General features: G+C 32.5%; 1 protein-coding gene across 2 annotated transcripts in view; it reads right to left on the bottom strand.

The window, feature by feature from the left end:
* The window catches only part of MIPOL1 (mirror-image polydactyly 1), a 267,009-nt gene that overhangs the window by 214,161 nt on the left and 32,141 nt on the right, over nt 1-20,707 (bottom strand). For both annotated transcript variants that reach the window (XM_058666357.1, XM_004584777.3), the window contains exons 3-4: nt 17,186-17,323; nt 16,564-16,642 (exon numbers count right to left, since the gene is read on the bottom strand). Coding sequence is in view for 1 of the 2 variants with exons in the window: in XM_004584777.3 (XP_004584834.3) it covers nt 16,564-16,582 (19 nt within the window). In the remaining variant the exon portion in view is untranslated. The remainder of the gene's footprint in view (nt 1-16,563; nt 16,643-17,185; nt 17,324-20,707) is intronic.

The following is a 20,707-nucleotide window of genomic DNA, read 5'->3' as shown; positions in this document are numbered from 1 at the left end:
TTTGTTTACTTATTTATTTGAAAGGCAGGATGACGCAAGGTGAAGAACAGAGAGAAAGAGACACGTCCTCCCTTCACTGACTCCCCAAATGCCTATAACAGCCAGAATTAGGCCTTGCTGAAGCCAAGAACTTCATCCAGGTCTCTCACATTGACAACAGGGACCCAAGGACATGGAGAGCCATTTATTGTCTTCTAGATGCATGAGCAGGGAGCAAACTGAAAAGCTAAAGTAGCATGGCTGCAAACCAGACACTCAGACACAAAATACAGGCATTTTCAGGAATATTTCTCCCCATTTGGACCATAATACCAGCCCCAGAAGAAAAAACCTTTAGGAGTTTATTTTGAACTTTTCACCAGACATTTGGAGCCCATTTTATAAAGCACAGTATGCACATTCTCTACTGAGAATATAATTTTGTTTTATAATAAACAGGCTGACTTATATAATTTCTCTGCTTAAAAAAAACTATTTTAACAAGCATGATTTCAGCAAATCAGTGTTGAATCATCTGAAGGCTCTCAATGGACTTCTCTTCGTCATCCTGTATTACCCTGTGTGAATATTCAATCACTTGTATAAAATTTTTAACCGTTCTAATTAAGTCACTAATTTAATAATTCATTGAAAAACCTACAGAGTGATACACCCTGTGATAAGTACTAGGGCAACAAAAATCACAAGAACAGATATTCTCCTCAAAACCTCAGCAGCACAGTGATCACCGCAAACTCAGTGATTTGAATAGACTGTAGTAAGGGCTACACTAGGTGTGGAGAGATCATGTTCATACAACATGTTATAGATAATAATGTTCAACTGGAACACTCTAGTAAGACTTCACAAGAATTTTTGCTCCAAAAGGCAACAAGAATATTTAAAGTAATACAACTTCCACTGTAGTTAAGGGAATTAAAAAGACAATGTTGACAGAATCCAAGAACAGGAAGAGAACAACAACAAAAATGGCTACCATGAAGCAATAGATTTAGGAAAAACAGAGACATTTCTTACACTGAAACGAAAAGAATTCCACTAAAGGAATAATCTTTTCTACAATGAGTAACAGATAAAGACAAAGTCCAAAATGCAGTTCATCTGGAATTGTGTTGGTGAAACAGATTGATGGTCAAGAGATGTGGAGAGGAAAAAAAAAATCAAGGAATAAGATGCTGAAAGTGTCACTCCTGAAGGAACTTAAATCATTCAGAAATATGGCAAGAAATGGACAGGAAAAGATGTGTGCCAAATGCAAGAGTTCAACGGCTACACAAACTACACGAGACAGAGACATAAGGAAGCAGACAAAAACCGAGGATAGCTAAGTCATTTCCTTTTAATTTCTTATTTTGAGATATGTTGCTTTATTAAACAGCTGAAAGATCAGTATAAAGAAATCCTATATACCTTAATCTGCAAGTGGAAAGCAGGGACTCTAACTGGCTGGCACTTGTATATGAGATACCAGTGTCCCACGCTATAACCTAACCTACTTCACCACAAGAGTAGCCCCTTTCAAAATAAATTTTAAGACACTGCTTTATTAGTTCGTATTTTGCTAAATTTTCTCATTGTTTTTCAAATCTCAACTTAAGTACAATTTCTGAATTAATATCTTCTCTAACTGAAATATGATAGGCAAATTGTATTTCATCTTCCCAAAGTCTCCAGGCCAGTAAAAATCTTTATGAATTGATAATGGAAGAAAGCAATGAAAGGCTTTAACTGAACATACCTTTATTGCCCCATCATTTTAGCAAGAATCATGTTCAAAAATATAAGCACATGAGTCAATAAAACTCCACAAGCAGTAGTTATGAGACTTTTTGCATACAAGTCAATTTAACAGATCAGTGTTATGCAGAAAGGTGGATATTCACTTTTGATTAAAAACTTTTAACTCTAGGCAGATGAAAATTTAACACTCAAACCATTCTATTGATTCCTCTTCCTCTCTCTTATGGCTTGAAATGGAAACTCTCTTCAGTAACCCTCTTCTGTGTTTAATCAATTTCACTGTTAACTGTTCTATCATTATGCCTAACTGAATTGATACTATTTAAATTCATCTCTCCATATGGACTTACAGGATAAATTATCAATCTCCTCTTCATAATCCTTAAGTCTATGAATTCGGACTTACTTTTTTCCAAGTTAAATGAGAAAAATTTTTACTGTCTATTATTTGCTGTTTGGTGAGTGCACTTCTATTTGAACATAAGAAATTTTGATTAAATATATTAAACCAAAAATATTTTCCAAATTTTGCTATTACTAATTTGTCACAGCTATGTAAAATTATGATACATCCATTTAAAAATTATGTTATATCTACGGCCATACCACCCTGAACGCACCATATCTCGTCTGATAAAAATTACGTTATGCATGACTAACATTAGTTATTCTTCTAAAATTCTACCTATTATTAATGCTAGACAGTGTTTTTTCAAGGAAAACTTGGCGGATGCAGTAACAATTTTTGGAATATTAATAAAGAGTTTGCCTGACAAATCATTTGTCTTAAAGAACTTGTATCTGTTTAGTGACTTGCACACCTTCTAATGAACAGTTTCATGATCTAATGAATTCTTGCTTTACTTCAGGAGGTGTCAGTATTGTCAACTACTTCAATGTTACTATTGTTAAACCCTCAATTCCTCAGTCAACAGCATTGTGATACCCTTTCTTATCCTAGGAAAGAAAGGTTTTGAATTGATTTGAATTCACTTCACCAATTACACTTGTTTTAGTTAACTGATACACAAAATACTAAGCTAAATTAATGTTACTTACAGAATCAAGCCTCATGGTAAAAAATAACTGTTATTTCTCTACTACAATACAGAAGTGAGGGAGTAAGAAGAATCAAACAGGAATTCTTAAGGGCTGGGAAATTCCATTCTGCTTAGCTTTGTAAATAGTTTGTGACAACTGGTATCTGTGTAAATGGATTTGATGGTCCCCTGAGGGTCAATACTGTTTACAGAGCTGCTTCTTCAGAGTGGTTGAGCTAGAATGGTCTCTAGGGATCCTACATAGTTACTCAGAATATCAACATCCCAGCTACCTGAGAGGGACAGAAGGACTATGGGCAGTTGAGAAAATGCATTCAAACAAGTAGCTCTCTTGCCTCTTAAGCAAAGGGTGCTACTAGGTTTATTTGTATCTTAAATAAACTATAACACAGGCAACTTATTAGTATGCTTTGACACTTGTTAACACAAGAGGTCACCACATCTTTTAAATCTATATTTTAGGCGAAAAAGATTTCTACTTACAGCCTAGAATATACCTAAAAACAACAAAAGCAGTTTATTGCATTTAAAAAGTTATTTGGAATGGAAAGGAGGGACAAAGAGTAAGAGATCTTCCATCTATTGGTTCACTCCTCAAATGCCCATGCTCTCAACAGTCAGGGCTGGATCAGATCAAAACAAGGAGCCAGGAAATTCTTCCTGATTTCCCAGATGAGTGGTAAGAGCACAAGTCCTTGACCATCATCTGCTGCCTCCTAGACACATGAGCAGGAAGTTAGCTCAGCAACACAGAATAGCTAAAACTGTAACAAGGAACTACAAAGTAAGAAACAGGTGTCTGAAGCAGAAGCTTAACATGTTAAACTACAATGTCTGTCACTGTTTCTATACTCTATGTGGTCTATTACCGCGTTATAGTTAGAAACAAAATGGAGGGCCGGGCGCAGTGGCCTACCAGCTAAAATTCTCATCTTGAGGGCATGGGGATCCCATATGGGAGCCAGTTCTAATTCCGGCAGCTCCACTGCCCATCCAAGCTCCCTGCTGGTGGCCTGGGAAAGCAGTCAAGGACAGCCCAACGCCTTGGGATCCTGCACCTATGTGGGAGACCCGGATGAAGTTCCTGGCTCCTGGCTTTGGATTGGTACAGCAGCAGCCGTGGCAGTCACTTGGGGAGTGAATTGTTGGACGGAAGATCTTCCTCTCTGTCTCTCTCCACTTTGTATATCTGACTTTCCAATAAAAATAAATCTATCTTAAAACTTTTTTAAATGTAACGTTTTACTTATTAGAGTATAAATTTAATTTGATGATGGAATTACTATAATACTCCCACATTTTACTCAAAAGATATTTTCCTCCAGTGGTGAAGAATTTTTTAAAATTAACTTTAGGGGCCAGCATGATGGTGTAATGGACTAATCCTCTACCTGCTAGTGCCGACATCCCATATAGGTACCTGTTAGTGTTTCGGCTGCTCCATTTCTTTTTTTTTTTTTTTTAAGATTTATTTATTTTATTACAAAGTCAGATATATAGAGAGGAGGAGAGACAGAGAGGAATATCTTCTGTCCAATGATTCACTCCCCAATGACTGCAACGGCCTGTGCGCACCGATCTGAAGCCGGGAACCAGGAACCTCTTCCAGGTCTCCCATGCGGGTGCAGGGTCCCAAGGCTTTGGGCCGTCCTCAACTGCTTTCCCAGGCCACAAGCAGGGAGCTGGATGGGAAGTGGAGCTGCCGGGATAAGAACCAGCACCCATATGGGATCCCGGTGTGTTCAAGCCGAGGACTTAAGCCACTAGGCCACACTGCCGGGCCCCACGGCTGCTCCATTTCTGATCCAGCTCTCTGCTATGGCCTGGGAGGGTAACAGAGAATGGCCCAAGTCTTTGGGCTCCTGCACCTATGTGGGAGACCCAGAAGATGCTCCTGGCTCCCAAATGCAGATCAGCTCAGCTCTAGCAACTGTGGCCCATGGATGGAAGATATTTCTCTCTGTGTCTCTCCTTCTGTCAACTGTAAAATCTGCCTCTGAGATAAAAATAAATGTATGGTTTTTAAAAATAAACTTTAGCTTTAAAATAATCAGAAAAATATATAAATTAGTGGTTTCTAATGACTTCTACAAATTCCTTACGCAAATTAAATGTAGACTGGTATGTGTATCTATCATCTATATTTATATATAGATACAACTCTATCTAACCATCCATTCATCCATTCACCCACCCACCCACCCATCCTATCCATTTTTCTATGGAATATATGGTTACCTTTCCACCTAGATACATATAATAAATGCTTTCTCTCCAACCATGGCAGAGAAGTACATAAGAAACCTCTTTTTCATCATAGTGGCTTTACCTAATACAAGCATACATGTTAACAACAGAAAAGTTTGGACCATCTGACTAGTCTGCCTACTGCAATATGGTTAGTTCATAGATTCTAAGAGCAGAGAATGTAATCAACAATCCTTTGCTTGTTATAATCTGGACCTCATATTTTTAAAATTCTGAATTTCATGATATGGTTATGCAACCAAAATCAATATCCTAATCAACCCCAATTTTATTTATAAGGTATTTTATTCTAGGAAATACTAGCAACTAAACGCACACACACAGAAAACTTTCTTACGAAAATATCACGACATGGGATTGGAAAAGAAATTCAATCAAAAATGTATAAATACAAAACGCCTAAAGAAAGTTCAAATGTGCAGTATAAACATAACAGTTTAATAAAATAGATATGACTTATTAGCTTAATAAGGATTGTCTGATTATAAAGTTATTGTTCTATAGAATAGGACTGTAAGATGTTAAAATCATGATATTAGGGAAAGATTTTAAAACAAAATTCAATCCCATAAAATGAAAGTAAATAGTGCTTTTGATAACTGATTCACACAATAAGAAACTACAAAATTTAAACAGCATATTTCTATAACATGATTTGAGTACTCACTATATCGATGCTTGATATCCATCACAATAAAGATCACAGGAAGTAGATCATTGACTACTTAGTCTTCAAGAATCTAATTTCAGAGTCATGGAAATTAAATAACTTTTGGACATTTGGCTTAAATAACGCAAACCTCTTTATTTGGATTCTGTATGCTAATTTTCTCAGAGTTTTTCAAATTTGTTTTTTGGCATCAGATGCCCTACAATAAATAGAATTACAATTTTCATTTTCATTGGTCTGGCATTTTTTAATATACTCTGCCTAGGCTTAGACAAACTTGCTAACACATTCTTTAGGTTATCTCTACACAGAAAAAAAATGAAATTTTATTTTGTCTGATTTTCACTCTCATCATCAGGCTGACATATTACAGGTAATAAAGAAGAAGGCTAAGATAGGTGTGGTCTCTGTAGTTTGTAGTCTTACGGTCTACATCTGTCTCCCCCTTTAGATTGTAAGCTCCCTATTATACTTATTTTCCCAAAACAGGATTTTTACTTCACTGAAATAAAATGCATCTAAAAGATCTAAGGACAACAAACAAGCATTAGAAATGAGTACTTTATTTAACACTTACTAAGTATATTCAGATGCTGTTTAACATGTAAAGGTAAATAAAAAAGTGTATTTATCTCTGGGGAGATGACAAAGAATTAGGGATAAAAACAACATGAGTAACCCTGGCAAAGAAATAAATAAAATGTTGATGGTAGAATGGGGGTGACCCCCCATTTAGGTCAAAACTACCTAAATAATATATTGTATAAGCTACTTACCTAATTTTAAATTTTCTAATAAGCATATTCAATTAGAAGCAATATCAATATTACAAATATTTTAACATATGAGTGTAAAATTATTTTCAGAAATTGTGTTTTTTCAATATATTTATAGCACACTTCAGCTTAGATTATTCACATTTGAGTGCTTGATAACCACAGGTGGCCAGTGGCTACTCTATGGAACAGTATGTAAATTCTAAGGCAGTTCTAAAAAGGTATATTGCATATATATTGAAGGGAATTAGATAATGTATTGGAAGTAAAGGCCAGATATAAGACTTTTGTAAGAGTTAGTAAAATCAGAAGCACAAAACGTGTCATCATAACGTTACTCAATCATTTGGAGATTTCAGTGCTAAATATATAAAATAAACTGCACATTCACTATTCCTATAAGTGATTATAAATCTAGATAAACATAGATGCCAAAAAAGTAGTGAAGTATTTTTTCTTACAAATTTACAAATTAAATTTTGCAAATTTAATAAATCACAAACCAACAGTCTACTATACTATATTTCAAACTGCCTGTTGGCTGTTCATGGAAATTACTTCACTAGAGTGCTATTTCTTTTCTAAAAATCTATCTACTGTGTTAATAAAGTTTGTATTTGTTTCACCCTATATGAAACAGTCATGAATTAGTCAATACTCATTCTATTGGGTCAAAGCTCAAATTTCCCTGTAAGAATCATTTTAAATTAGTCTATGATAATGTTTAAGTTTTTCAGTTTTAACGTCTTTCACCACAGGAAGGTAATGAACACATAATAATATATAATAGTATAATCTCCAAAAGTTTAAGGTACCTAACTTATAAACATATCCATAAAGTAAGGCTCTGTAAAACTTATCTTACACTATTGAAAACATTAAGTCTAAAAATGATTGTGAAAATCAAACTGAAATTTGATAGAATATTATAACAATACTTATTATCTTTTCCCCTAGTGATAAGAGCTATCTGGCTAAAAGGATATTTTTCTAACCTTTTCAGCTTTTTTTTAAATTAGATAATTTGTACAGGTAGTTAAAAACATGCATGAGCTGAGCAAGTCTTAAATTTCTACAACTGCAAGTAAAATAGACTAAAAATATACTAATTGCTAAGAATGAATACATATAAATTATCTGCTAATTCAAAGTTTTGTAAGTCATTTATGAAAAACACATTTCCTATTCAGGCCAGGGTAGAAAATATACTTTCTTTATGTATGCCTTTTATTTTGTTTAAGAACATCTTTAGATTCAGAAAGCAAAAAAGAATCACCAGTCAGATACTAAGCGGGAATCACTGAAACACAATGTTCGTTCTAATGGATGGATGATTGTGTTTGGTCTTTTTAAACTTTGAAGTATAGGTAAGTCTTGATCACACAAATTAATAAATCCTAAAGCTGGAGTTAACAATAACCATTACACCCAAATTCTGCAGCTTAGCCCAGCCAATTTTTCAAAAGGTCAGGTTGTGAACTGGAGAAGATCAGGGAGGTCCACCGCATAGCTTTGTTGCCAGGCATCTCTCGTCTGGATTGTTGCAGGCATTTATTAGTATTCGTCAGCAGACTCAACAAAGCAAACAAGAAATTCAAGCACGAATAATAAAATGAAACGCCGCTATATAACCCTTTGTCATTCAGCAAATATGGGACTTTTTAGCTACATTGTTCCTAAACCTGGGTTACTACTTTAATTTTTCTCCACAGTGCTGACTGAATGAGTATGCATGTGTGTTAAATGCAGAGCTCCCCTAACAACTGCAGGACTGCCATTTAATCTGTTGGTAGATGGACCATTTCCTGTGGGAACCCTAGCTATGATTTCCAGATCCACCAAATAAATCTCAGATTAAGATTCCAAATGAAACCTGCCTTTGGCAGATAAAAAATGTCAAGATGGATATAAACAGTAAAATTATAAATTATCTAGGTGTTGCATGACAAACCAATGCTCAATTTTTTTGTTGACATGTGCCCAGATATCAAAACTATACTAGACATTCATCAAATGTCACACTTTCATAATATTGGAGGCATCATTAAAACTGTTTGACTAAGGACCTCAAAGTGTTTAAGCAGTAGCTCAAAAGTATATTTGTGCAAAGTAGAAGAATAAATTTACATATCAGCAGCCGCTCATAAGGGATGGGTAAATATTCTATTTATCTCTCATTGTAATTCAGGTTACTTTAAATATAAGGTTTTAGGAAATCATTATACTGTATAAGGCATAATTACATAATTTCCCATACAAATGATATGTTGTATTCAAATTCAAATTTGTTTCACCAAAACAGAAACAAAACCATAAAAGGAAAAGGTAGAATTGCTATTTCCTTAATCAAGTGTGACCGGGAGACCAATGCCTTGTTAGGTATATTCTGTATCATCAGCTCCTTCATAGAGGCAGCATCTTAAACTTTTTTTTTTTAAGCATTGAATGCTTGACACCAAAAACAATGCTCAGAAAAGTAAATTTGTTTTTTGATAATATGTCCATTCTCAAGTGATTTCATGGAGAGCCAAAGACTAAAAGAGAAGGCAATAAAAGGTCAATACAATATCTTAGAAAGCAAATGGCCTATCAGAAATACAGACATTGCTTGTGCTAGTTTCAACCAATCTCTCAAGAGATCAAGGACTGCTTTTCTTAATGAACCTTTACTTATCTTTACCCCTTTCACCTGGACTAATGCAGTCTTGCCCTGGTCTTATACTAGCGGATTGTAAAACACAGACAAAGAATATTTCTGAAAGGAAATAATCAGAATTAGCAGCATACAATCATTATTTATTTTTCCAAACATGAAGCTCTTTAAAATAATTGGGTAAGAGGATTCGGTGACTCTAAATTTCATAGCATTTGATTTTGGGAAAAAAAATTTAAAATCACCTAATTACTTAATTTGGAGTTACTTTCAAATTGCAATTTATTTTCACTTATTTACATTAATCTTGGAAAGGATATAAAACAGTCGACATCCCCTAATTCAAAATCTTAGACTTGAACATTAAGTTGAAACATTAAAGACCTCATATTTGTTCTGTTCTTCCTACCACATTTATTTCCCTCATTACGTAGTGTTGGCTCCAGAAATGAATACCAAATAAACCTTACCTATCTAATCTTCCAGGAACTGATATTAATCTGAAAATTTTGAATATTCTTCAGTGGGGAAGGATGATAATTAAAAAAGGGAATAAGGGCATCTTGGGCTTAATTTTAATTATAGTTCTATACTAAAAATATTCAATGAACACACATTGTTAGTTATACCAGCTAACTATGTTGGCCAATTTCAGAACACACCAAATCACCGTAGCACAGACAACAAAACTATCTTTAAAGGAGGATTTAACAGCTAATTTAAAAAATAATGAAGTACCAAAACACATTGTTTCTTTGCAATATGACTTTATCATTATGAACCAACTAATTATCACTTTTCACCCATTATTATCCTAATTCTAAAGTACTAAATGGCAATGACATGTGAAAACTAGAATTAGTCAAATGCTAAAGTCAAACCTATTTTTTTAATGCTACTCTTTTAACCTTATATCTTGCCCACACAATTTTACCTTTAAGAAAAAGTTATCAATTTTACACAAATAATACAAATTTTAATATTTTAATTCAATAACTTCAAGTATAAAGTCATCCACGGAACCATTTTCAAAATTTTGAAGCTTGACTTGTTCTGTTCACTTTTTCATATGCTCCAGCTCAAAACATTAATCAAACCACAAAGAGAAAATTAGTATTTGAAGTTTTCCAGAAAAGGTAAATAATGAACCACATGACAAGATACACAAGTATTTGATAGGGCCTTCCAAAATACTTTATTTTGCTAATTTATAACCAAAAAGGTATCAGCAAATATACAATAAAATGTATAATCTTGTCATTTTAGAGGCATTTAAAAATATTTTAAGACTTTAAAATACTGAAAGCAATTTCAGTCCCACTCTACAGTCAATCTGGACTAACTCGGTAAATAGCCTTAAATTTAGCTTATATACCAATGCATATTGATCTGGGTCTTGTAAATGTCAGGTGTATTCTCAGAACTTCATAGCAATCACATGGAGGCTACCACAACAATCACCTTAAATATAAACTAAAACCCTAGCTCCTAGAAAATAAAAAATTTGGTGATACTGTATCAACATTTTCTAAATATGCATTCCAGGAAGTTTTCTAACATGAGAGGCCATAACCAGAAATGAATGAGAACTCAGAATGTTAAGCATGGAAAATTTAAAATAAATTTTTAAAAATTCTGACAAATCCAGCTAGCTTTTTATACTTAAAAAGACCATATTTCACAATTTTATTGTCACAAATCTGACAGTTTACATATTAAAAATAGTGTTTCTTGAAGCTAAATAAATATTCATATAGTCACAAGTTCTACAATCATACCAACAGAATAAAAAGAGGGACCTATAACTTTTTGTTAACAGAAAACAAGATACAGTAAGAATTCCATATGAAGAGCATAGCTTGAATTGATACAAAATGCTCTTTAGATTTAGTAGAGAGAGAAGGGGAGGGTGAGGAGATAAAGGGAGGAAGGAAGGCAGGAAGATTGACTGATACCTTTTATCTCTTAAGCCTTTTCCCTAAGAATTTACAGATAGCTTTGTTGATGGTAAGGAGTCTACCACTGTGGAGTGGGATATTGACAGTGAGGTATGAAAGGATATACATGTCAGTAGCAGGAGGTAAACACAAATTTTTTGCACTCTGCCCAATTCTGTTATGAACATAAAACTACCTAAAAACATATAGCCTATTAAAATGCAGGAAGTAGCTTTTAAAAAGAATTCAACTTAGATACACCAAAGTGAAGCATTCACGTTAGAAATTGTTTCAAACTACATATTTCATAATAAATATAATCAACTAGAAAACTAAGCTACACTTCCTTGTAAACATTTCAAGTGCATTTTTGTATTTAGAACAATAAGAGTAACAGAATTTTTCAAGTTTAGAAATAAACTTAGAATCCTATATGATAAACTTCTTTAAAATAACTTTTTAAGAAAAAGAATATAACTTCAATTTATGCATTTCCTTAGCAAATGAATCAATCCTTGTTGGTCAACTGCCAGGATTCCTAAAACTATTCTTTCAAATAGTTCAGATGATCATATGTGGGAAGCTACTACACTCTACTAAGCTAGGTCCAATAGAAACAAATACTAAATTTAGTCACTTTTTTTTAACCCTTTTGTGATACAAAGAAAAATTTAACTGCAATCTTAAACTCATAGTTGCCAAAATAAAACAGAATATACACTGTTTTGTGATGCCATTGACCTGAGAATTTTTATTCCAAATGGAATTTCAAAGCAGGAAAAATTAGACTTGTCCCTAAATGAATATTATAGATTCTATATTAAGTACACTAACTATAAGCTAAACTATTTTGATAAATCAAATCTGAATATTATATTTGAAGAGAATATGTTTATGTAAATGATAACTATTCCAAATACTGTCATTAACATTAATTAATACTTTTAAGACATTTTAGTATGTCTACTTTCCATAGCTGTAAGAAATAACAATGATTACCACTATATTTCACTTAGAGGTTCTGTAAAGTAAGTCAATGATGTTTTTAGCATTTATAATCACTACCACTATTACATTAGTAAAAATAATTACTCTGGTAAGAGAAATACATATTCGAAAAATTCACTTCCTGTTCAAGGCATTATAGTTAGGTATTTACAGATATAATCACTAATCATCACCAAAGTCCTCAAAGAATCATTTCACTATATCATATGCAAGTAGGCTTGGGTTTACAAAAAGATAAGAAACTTGCGAGAGCTCAGGTAGGTAGGAAGTACAATATTAAAACACTGAATTTATGTTCACCTAGTTCCAAAACTGGTGGCTTCTATACCACTACATTTTACTGAAAATCATTAAATGCTTTGGTTTCCAGTACAATCTATATTCTGATGAAAATACATGCAATTAGCTAAAACACTAATTATGTCATTTATTACTTATTTATATTTTCTTTGAATGAACAAAAGTAATTAAATAAAATGTCGTAAAACTGTATACAATTATAAGTTATCCACAAATGTTCAAATTCTTGAAGAAGTATTTAATCCTAATGCCTAGAGAATAATTTTTGCCATCTTGCAAGTAGAAATGGGTGTTCACTTCAAGTAACTATTTTCTTCATTGTGTCTCAAAAGTATTTTAAGAAAATGAAGATATTCTTCAATAGCATTGACATTTGAAAGTATCATAACTGTCTTATATAAAATTTCTTCAGTTATATACTTCTGTATTTATAAAACATGCAAAAGTTATAATCAAATCACAGAATAGCTGATGAAGAAGTAAAAAGTATATACTCTGAACAGAGAATAAGCAAACCATTGATAAAAGAGATTGGTAAAGAGAGATTGGTTCAAGATGACAAGCACAAATAAACAGTATTCTGACTCAATAAGAGGCCAAGCTACTTACAAGCTTTCTTTCAGCAAGTTTCACTGATTTATAGAAAAATGTTTTGTAGAACAAAATCATGATTACAAAAGACTTACTAAATTCAGAAAGAAATTTTTTAAAAATATACAGATTCCAATAAATTGCAACATGTAAAGATTCTAACACAAACAGTTCAGAAGCATTTTTCATCTCTGAGTTTCAAAGAGTCAAGAAAAATCCTCATTAAAATCATGCTCAATTTTAGACTTAAACAAAATTTAGTCTAAAAAAGTATTATCTAAATATTCATCCTTTGTTCATAGTGAAAATGTTCAAAATCCTTCTACCCTTTTTTAAAAGAAAATATTCAATATATTACTGCTATTTATAGCCACCTGACTGCAACACAATACCAGAGCATTTTACTTGTAACAGGCCAAATAAAATGCAAAACTGGGAAAAATTTAAATTAAGCAAAAATAACTACTCTGTAAAACACATAATAGTAAATTCCTAAAATAAAAAAATACATATATGGAACTAATGTGGGAGAAATTCATTAAATTGAAAAGCTTTTGCTTAAAGTTTCTTCAAGTGGCATAGTCTTACTATTTTTTAACTTCCATTAGTAAGAAATAATTCAAAGATAGTCAACTCACTGTTAAATTTTGGTAGGCCCAGTCACCTTTCTTAACCTTTGTTAGGGAACACTGACCCCTAAAGGTTTCAAATTTAAGTAAGTTTTACAATTTTCTTAATTTTACATACGCAGACCACATTTTTATCTATACTACCATAAGATGTATATTAATGATGGACACATTTATCTATGAATAATATGTAAGCTATTTCTAAAGGACTGTCAAGTTAAAAAAAAGACCATGTTTGTGCTAATAAAATCCATCAAAATCTATACAAGAAACTCAGAAATTTCTAGCAGTATTTGAATTATCCAAAAGAGACTTTTTAAATTTCTCATATTTTTCTTATAGTTAATAAGAAATAAGTCTTTAAAAAAGTTAATATCCAATCATATAACTCATTCTTTTCAAAGGATGACTTCACATAAGCTCCTTTGATTATGACAATGAATTTTTCCTCTGAAAAATAGATACGAACTTTGAAAATATAAAGTTTTCAAAAAGCTAAATTAATTATTGCTCATTGGAAAACACATATTTTATTTACACTCATGCTGCATGTACCAACTTCAACTGTATTTATTTAGGTTTTTTTTTTTACTTATGTAAAAACACTCTAGTAAACTTGGTATTTGTTTTCAATATCCAACCTACTGTTCTCGGTTTTAGTTTCAGAATGTCTATAATATCTACACCAAAAATGGATATAGCTGTTGCATTACCTATTTAATTGACTCTTCAACAGAATATTCCAGCAATGCTTCTAACACAAAGTAGGGAAAATGTCCACTTTTAAACTTCTTACAAAGGAATTTATAGGACAATACATATATATACAATACACATATACAGACAATATGAGTCTAACAGAAGGATTAACTAAGGAGTTCAATTTCTTTTTTAGACAAGTAAATTAACTATTCAGAAAGGCAGATAATGAACATCTGTGAAAGACATAAGGTTAGAACAATTTGTGTTTTAAGGTAAATCCCATGAACCTGGTTATCAAGGCAACGATAATGCAGAGATTCTATGGCTTAAACATACCAAGTCATCACAAAAATCAAAAGATACGCTAACCTATTTGATTTTATTTCTTAATAATGTTTTTAAAAAGGTACTTATAATAAGGAATATCCTATTCCTAGTAATGTAACATGTATAAAAATGCTTATTTTCATCTTGAAGTTCCAGTCATGTCAGTTGCGCCTGTACTTCCTGTAAATTCCCTAGGCATCTCTATGCCTTAACCCTACAGAGGTTCTCTCTGGAAGTATCCCAGGGCTTCAGCACTCCTTCGACATTTTCCCTAGTTATTTTACATTCAAGACAAGTACATTAATCACAGCCTCCCCCTCTTTCGATAATACTAAAAATAATTCACCACAATCCTTTAAGATTCTTGAATCTCTAATTTGAACAACATGATTCACGGTGATGTTACCTGTGATTGAGGAACATAAAATATAGGTACATCATAATTTGCTTTCTTTTTATTCCATTTTCTTATTTTGTACATAAATTGAGTACAATGCTTTTCTGAATTCGTTCTCTTGAATACATTAAAATAGCTACCAAAAATTAGTTCCAACTTCACTCCAATACATTGCCAAAAACTTGAATATGTCACATAATTCATGCAATATACTTCTTAAGTTTATGTTAAACATGTTTAATCATCTTACTCAGATATTGCATTTTACTGCTTTATATACGATTTAATCAGTTATCTAATCCAAAACACATAGCAAGCAGTTCAGAATCACAAATAAGAAGTACAGAATTCAGAAAAAGATACTCACAAAGCAGAGTATCTTTTTATGCTACAAATGTGTTAATTGTTAACTTACTTAATATAATGGCTATAGATCCCTAAGATGATTTTCAGCTTTCAAAAGCCTTAATACTGTGGTTGGTACATAATTTTTAAAAAGAACGCCCTGTGGTGGGAAGTGAAACCAAACAAAATGAGAGAGATGTGTAATATTTTAATAAGAATTTTATATTTTTAAATATAAAATTAAGAGGAAATAGGAGAAATATTTAAGTCATCAACTACATGTAACATATACAAAATGATTAATTAATGAAATTTCTCAAGTTTTCAAGATGTAACTTTAAAAGATCCTAAATCTTTTCTTCCCATGGAGGTGCTGATGTGTCTGTCCGTCAGTCTATTATCCATCCACCCAACCATCTCCCAGCCTGGCTGCAAGACCGCCTTTCAAATTGGATTTTCTTATGCCACTCTTTGCCTTGGAGGCTGTCTTTCCACCCACGCACATCTGTGAGTATTTTCTTGCCGGTGTCTTTCCTGTCACGTCTGTTTCTCACAGTCCCATCCTCTGTCTCCACCAGCTCATTCTCCATCTGGCTACTGCTGATCTCTGTCTATCCTAGTGTGTCTCATGCATGCAGTGCCTGTATGCTTGCCTCCACACTGATCTCAGTGTATTTTAGTGTGTGTGTCTTCTCATCTACATCCTTTTCCTCTGTCTCCACGCATGCGTCTACTTTTCATTCTCTCCTTCCTTCTTTCCTGTGTTTTTCTGGGGTGTGTGTGTGTGTGTGTCTGTCTGTCTCTGGTTTCTTTCCCTGTGTCCCTGCATGCCTGCATCCTATGTCTCTCACAACCATCTCCCTTTTCTCTGAGTGTGCCTCTGCACCTGTCTGCCTCACCATCACTCTGTCCTCTCTCTGTCTCTTGTCTGTAGGTGTGTCCCTTTCTTTTTTCTTGTATGTCTTTTTTCTTCTTCCTCTTTTGATGTCTCTTTTCTGCATGCCTCATTCTCTTTGTGTCTATTTTATGTGAGTCTCTCTGTGTCTCTGCATCTGCTTGCCTGCTTCTGTCTAATATATGTTAGCATAAACACACTTCATTCAGTACCTTGAACTAGCACAACAACTGGGGGTTGGCATTAATACCTGAAAGTTCTTACCTTCTGACCAGTCCTCCATTTGTACTTCTGTTCTTGTTTGCTCTGGCAAGGTCTTTGATTTTTACTCCAAGATTTGAAGCTAAAATAAAGCCAACTCTAGTTAAATAAACTTAAAACAATGTCAAAACACACCTAAGCCTTACCTTTGTTTTACAGAGAATTTACAGGACAAATATTTTTTTAAAAGGATTTATAAAGGAACAAGTAATAGTATTACAACAGATGAAATGAAATCTTTCTCACTGAAGCTATTTGTGACACTTACATTTTAGCAACCATAGTTAATTCATGCTTATTCAGTTTGAGAACCACTTAATTTATTTAAGTTTTCTTTAACTATAACATCACACATTTAAAAAAAATAAATATTTTACTATATTTGCCATAAATTTTACACCAAAAATTTCAAAACTTTCACCTTAATTTAGCATGGGCATATTTATGGCAAACACTCAATGTGGGTAAAGGTAAATTAACATTATTTTCCTTTTTAAAAATACATAAAGAAACATAAATTTGTGGAACTATTGGTATTTCTCTCACATTTGTTTCAATAGTAAACATGACAAATACTATATAAGTATTTTTTGCATGTTTTTAAGGATAATAAAATTAGATTTACCTCACAGCTAGAGCCCTGTATTCTTTAAAAAGTCCTCAAATAAAGCTGTAGTAAGCTGCTCCCTTTCCAATTTTCTCTAAATATGTTGATCTGGAGTTGGCAGTCTTTTTCTAAGTTCCTCATTTACTTTTGGATTAGCTGAAAATATAGGAAGTTATTAATATCAAAGAAATATGTTCCAGTCAATGAAGCCATTTCCCTACATATTGCCCAAAAAGGTTAATAATAATTGCAGTATTTTAATAAGAGATTCATATAGCAAGACATGTAGAAAATACAGTCTTTAATAACCTCTGGAGTATTTTAAAACATGTCTTACAGGTCTTAATGTGCTTAGTAATATACTATTTAAAACCATAATTTTATCCCTCTGCAATATACAGTCACTCTTCCTCATAATTTACCCAGCTAATGAATGCCAGCAATTAGTAAAATGTAATCCCATTGCACAATCATTTTAATGCTTTTAGCACTCAGAAAAGTAAACACCAAATTAATACTGCTCAAGCCATATCAGATCCTAGTTGGAAGCAAGCAATTATAGTTCAGCTCCTCAGGTGTAATTAAATGATTGGAATGATTTAGTTCCATAAATGCAAGTTAATTCATAAGCAAGCAACAAATATACTGGGAGTAATTACAAGAAACATTGACAGTCTAACAGGGCAAATTCTTTTATGAGCCTGACACAGTAAATTGCTGCCCTCTGCTGGCAAGTAAGTGAATATCTCAGAGTCACAAATTTAAAAAATAACAATAAAACCTAAGTTTGAAAAAACACTGCACAAAACAATAATGGCCAATATTCAATTGTATTTTATCCCTTATATCAAAAATCAAAATATATGTATGTTATAACAATTTCTATTAATGTATGATTAATAAATTAAGAGGGGTAGAGGTTTTTTTTTTCCCCCAATTAAGCTCTAAGCTTGATTCCCAAAACATCCTCTCAATGAAATAAAAAATTCTTTTCTAACATTGACAGGTTTCAAATTAAACTTGCAATAAACATCTGGAGTACTGATCATGCTTATGTTTTCTCAATGAGAAAGCATAACTGGAATATTATTGGTAATTATGCCTTCATAAGTAGAAAATGTTGCATGAAATATTCAAAACAAAGACTAATTGTGACTTCATGTGAAAGTAAAAAATAACATTTAAAATTTTAATAGTAAAAACAGAACATTGGTATTAATTGTCTTAATAAGCACATTTTGAAACAAAGAGTAGCAAATTCACTCAAACTAAAATGTATATTGTCCTTATCTAAGACATTCTTGAGTTTTCATAAACTTAGGAAAAAACTTAAGGACAAAAGTTTGCTGGTGTATTATTCAGACTATTCTTAACTTCTCATATTAAACTTTTAGAAGTTTATTTATTATATTTTAAGCTATACTCAATATGGCTGTTAAAAATGTGTTTGTAGCACCAAACCTAGTCAGTACTGTCTTTTCTGCAGAATTAAACATAATAATGTAATTAACAACAAATGTTTACTTCTTCAATAAATGCAAATGATACTCGCATAAGATAATGCTTATAACTATACCAGTAATTGGGGGGAACAGAACATGAAATTAAAGTCTTTCTAATTCGCTTTCAAATGCATTAAAATAACCATTTTCTAAGTCTGATCCTGTGCAAACTATAAAATAAATCAAAATATTAAAACGTCCTGTCACTAAGTTTAAAATGTACAGCACATTTGCTTTGCCCTTGATGTCAGAGTCTTATTTTTCAATTCATATCTTGTACACTGTAAGTTAATTGCTTTTGGAAAGTACTTATTATTCATGTAAAAATTAATGTGCCAATGTATTTAAATCCTCTTAAATGACCATTCATGCATCTTTTCTCTTTAAGTACCAATGAAATCTGTCAAAAGACATCAATGCAAAATGGTCTTAAAGAAAGTTGAATAGAGAATTTTTTTCCTGCTAACAAGATTTTCATATTCACCAACTTTACTTAAATTCCATTAATTTTTTAAGCTACTTTTAATAAATTCACCAAGTAAAATTTTTAGGCTCCATAGTCTGTCATTTGTGTTCCAGCTGACACTATGAATATTAATAACAGTGTTATCCTGATTAAATAGGCTTCACATGAAATCCCTGTGAATCCTATAGCTCAGACATCTCATTTTTCCAACTCTTTATGAATTTGGATTCAGACATTAAACTGGAAAAATCTTAAAAAACAGATTTAATGGTGCATTTGCATATTCTTCAGCAAAAAAATTAGATGTTTTAATGATTCAAATAAAACTTACATATCTACATATTGCATCATAAGTAGATTTTGTAAACATGCAACATCTTTGCACTTTTCTGTTTCAGGACAAAAGACTAAGGCTGATGAAATACTGATTCTTGTCATTACCTTAAAAACTTGATATCAAGAATTCATTATGAACTAAAAATTATATAGTCACATTAAAATTAAGGGATAATTTCACAGTAGAAATCAGAGTTTTTAATACAAATGCTAACAATTCATACAAAATGTGTTAATTTCTTTATAATAAATAAGTACATTTGAGGCAAAGTAAAATCAATTTTCAACTAAAATTTGTTCACAAGCTCAATTGCAAAAAAAAATCATCTATGTTTTAAATAAAAGGAACAGAGCATAACATATCAGCTGGTTAAAATCATCTTCATCACAGATTCCTATCCTTATTTTTCCAAGTTAATTTTAATTCTCAAACGATGAGATGAGTTTAGAGGAAAACAAAAGTAAGGCATACTGTAGATCCCCTTCTCTCTAAGTACACAGGAATCGCAACATTTCTGACAAAGGTTCAAAATTTAAACAGCCCTGTGCTCTCAAATGTGACTGGATTTTCCCCGTGTACTCAGCATTAAAACATTTCTTAAATGAAAATTTATCTTTGATCAGTCTAAAATTCCTAGTTTGCCTAATTTCTTGCCTAAATTATTATTTACCCTTTAAATTAATTAATGCCTTTGAATAGAAAAACATTTCAAAAATGGGATATTCCCAAAGTAACAGTACATAGGATTTTTAAAAACTTATAAATAGAAAATGCTCTTCTTAACTCCTCTACAAAAAGTATTCTGGGGCCCAGTGCCATACCCTAGTAGCTAAAGTACTCGCCTAGCACACGCTGGGATCCTACATGGTCGCCGGTTCTAATCCCAGCTGCTCCACTTCCCTTGCAGCTCCCTGCTTGTGGCCTGGGAAAGCAGTTGAAGTTGACCCAAAGCCTTGGGACTCGGAAGAAGTTAAAACATTCTGCAAAGGATTTTAGCTGTCTCTGGTTGATAGCAATTTTTTTCCTACATAGCTTCTTAATTTGATTAAAAATTTATGTAAATTCTAAAGAATTTCAAACAAGGAATCCATTGTAATACTGCAATGTATTTAACTCTAACTAGAAAAATATTCCTAATTACCTAGGCAGAGAAATGTTGATCATTTCTGCATTGAAATAGTTTCCTTATACCAGTTATCTGAGAGCCAAACATTTTATCAGAAAAAAAAAGTACA

The sequence above is a fragment of the Ochotona princeps genome, chromosome 6 (assembly GCF_030435755.1).
Source record: "Ochotona princeps isolate mOchPri1 chromosome 6, mOchPri1.hap1, whole genome shotgun sequence".
In the NCBI taxonomy this organism is placed as follows: Eukaryota; Metazoa; Chordata; class Mammalia; order Lagomorpha; family Ochotonidae; genus Ochotona; species Ochotona princeps.
The sequence above is the reverse complement of the archived record's forward strand: the minus strand, read 5'-3'. Positions and strand labels throughout refer to the sequence as shown.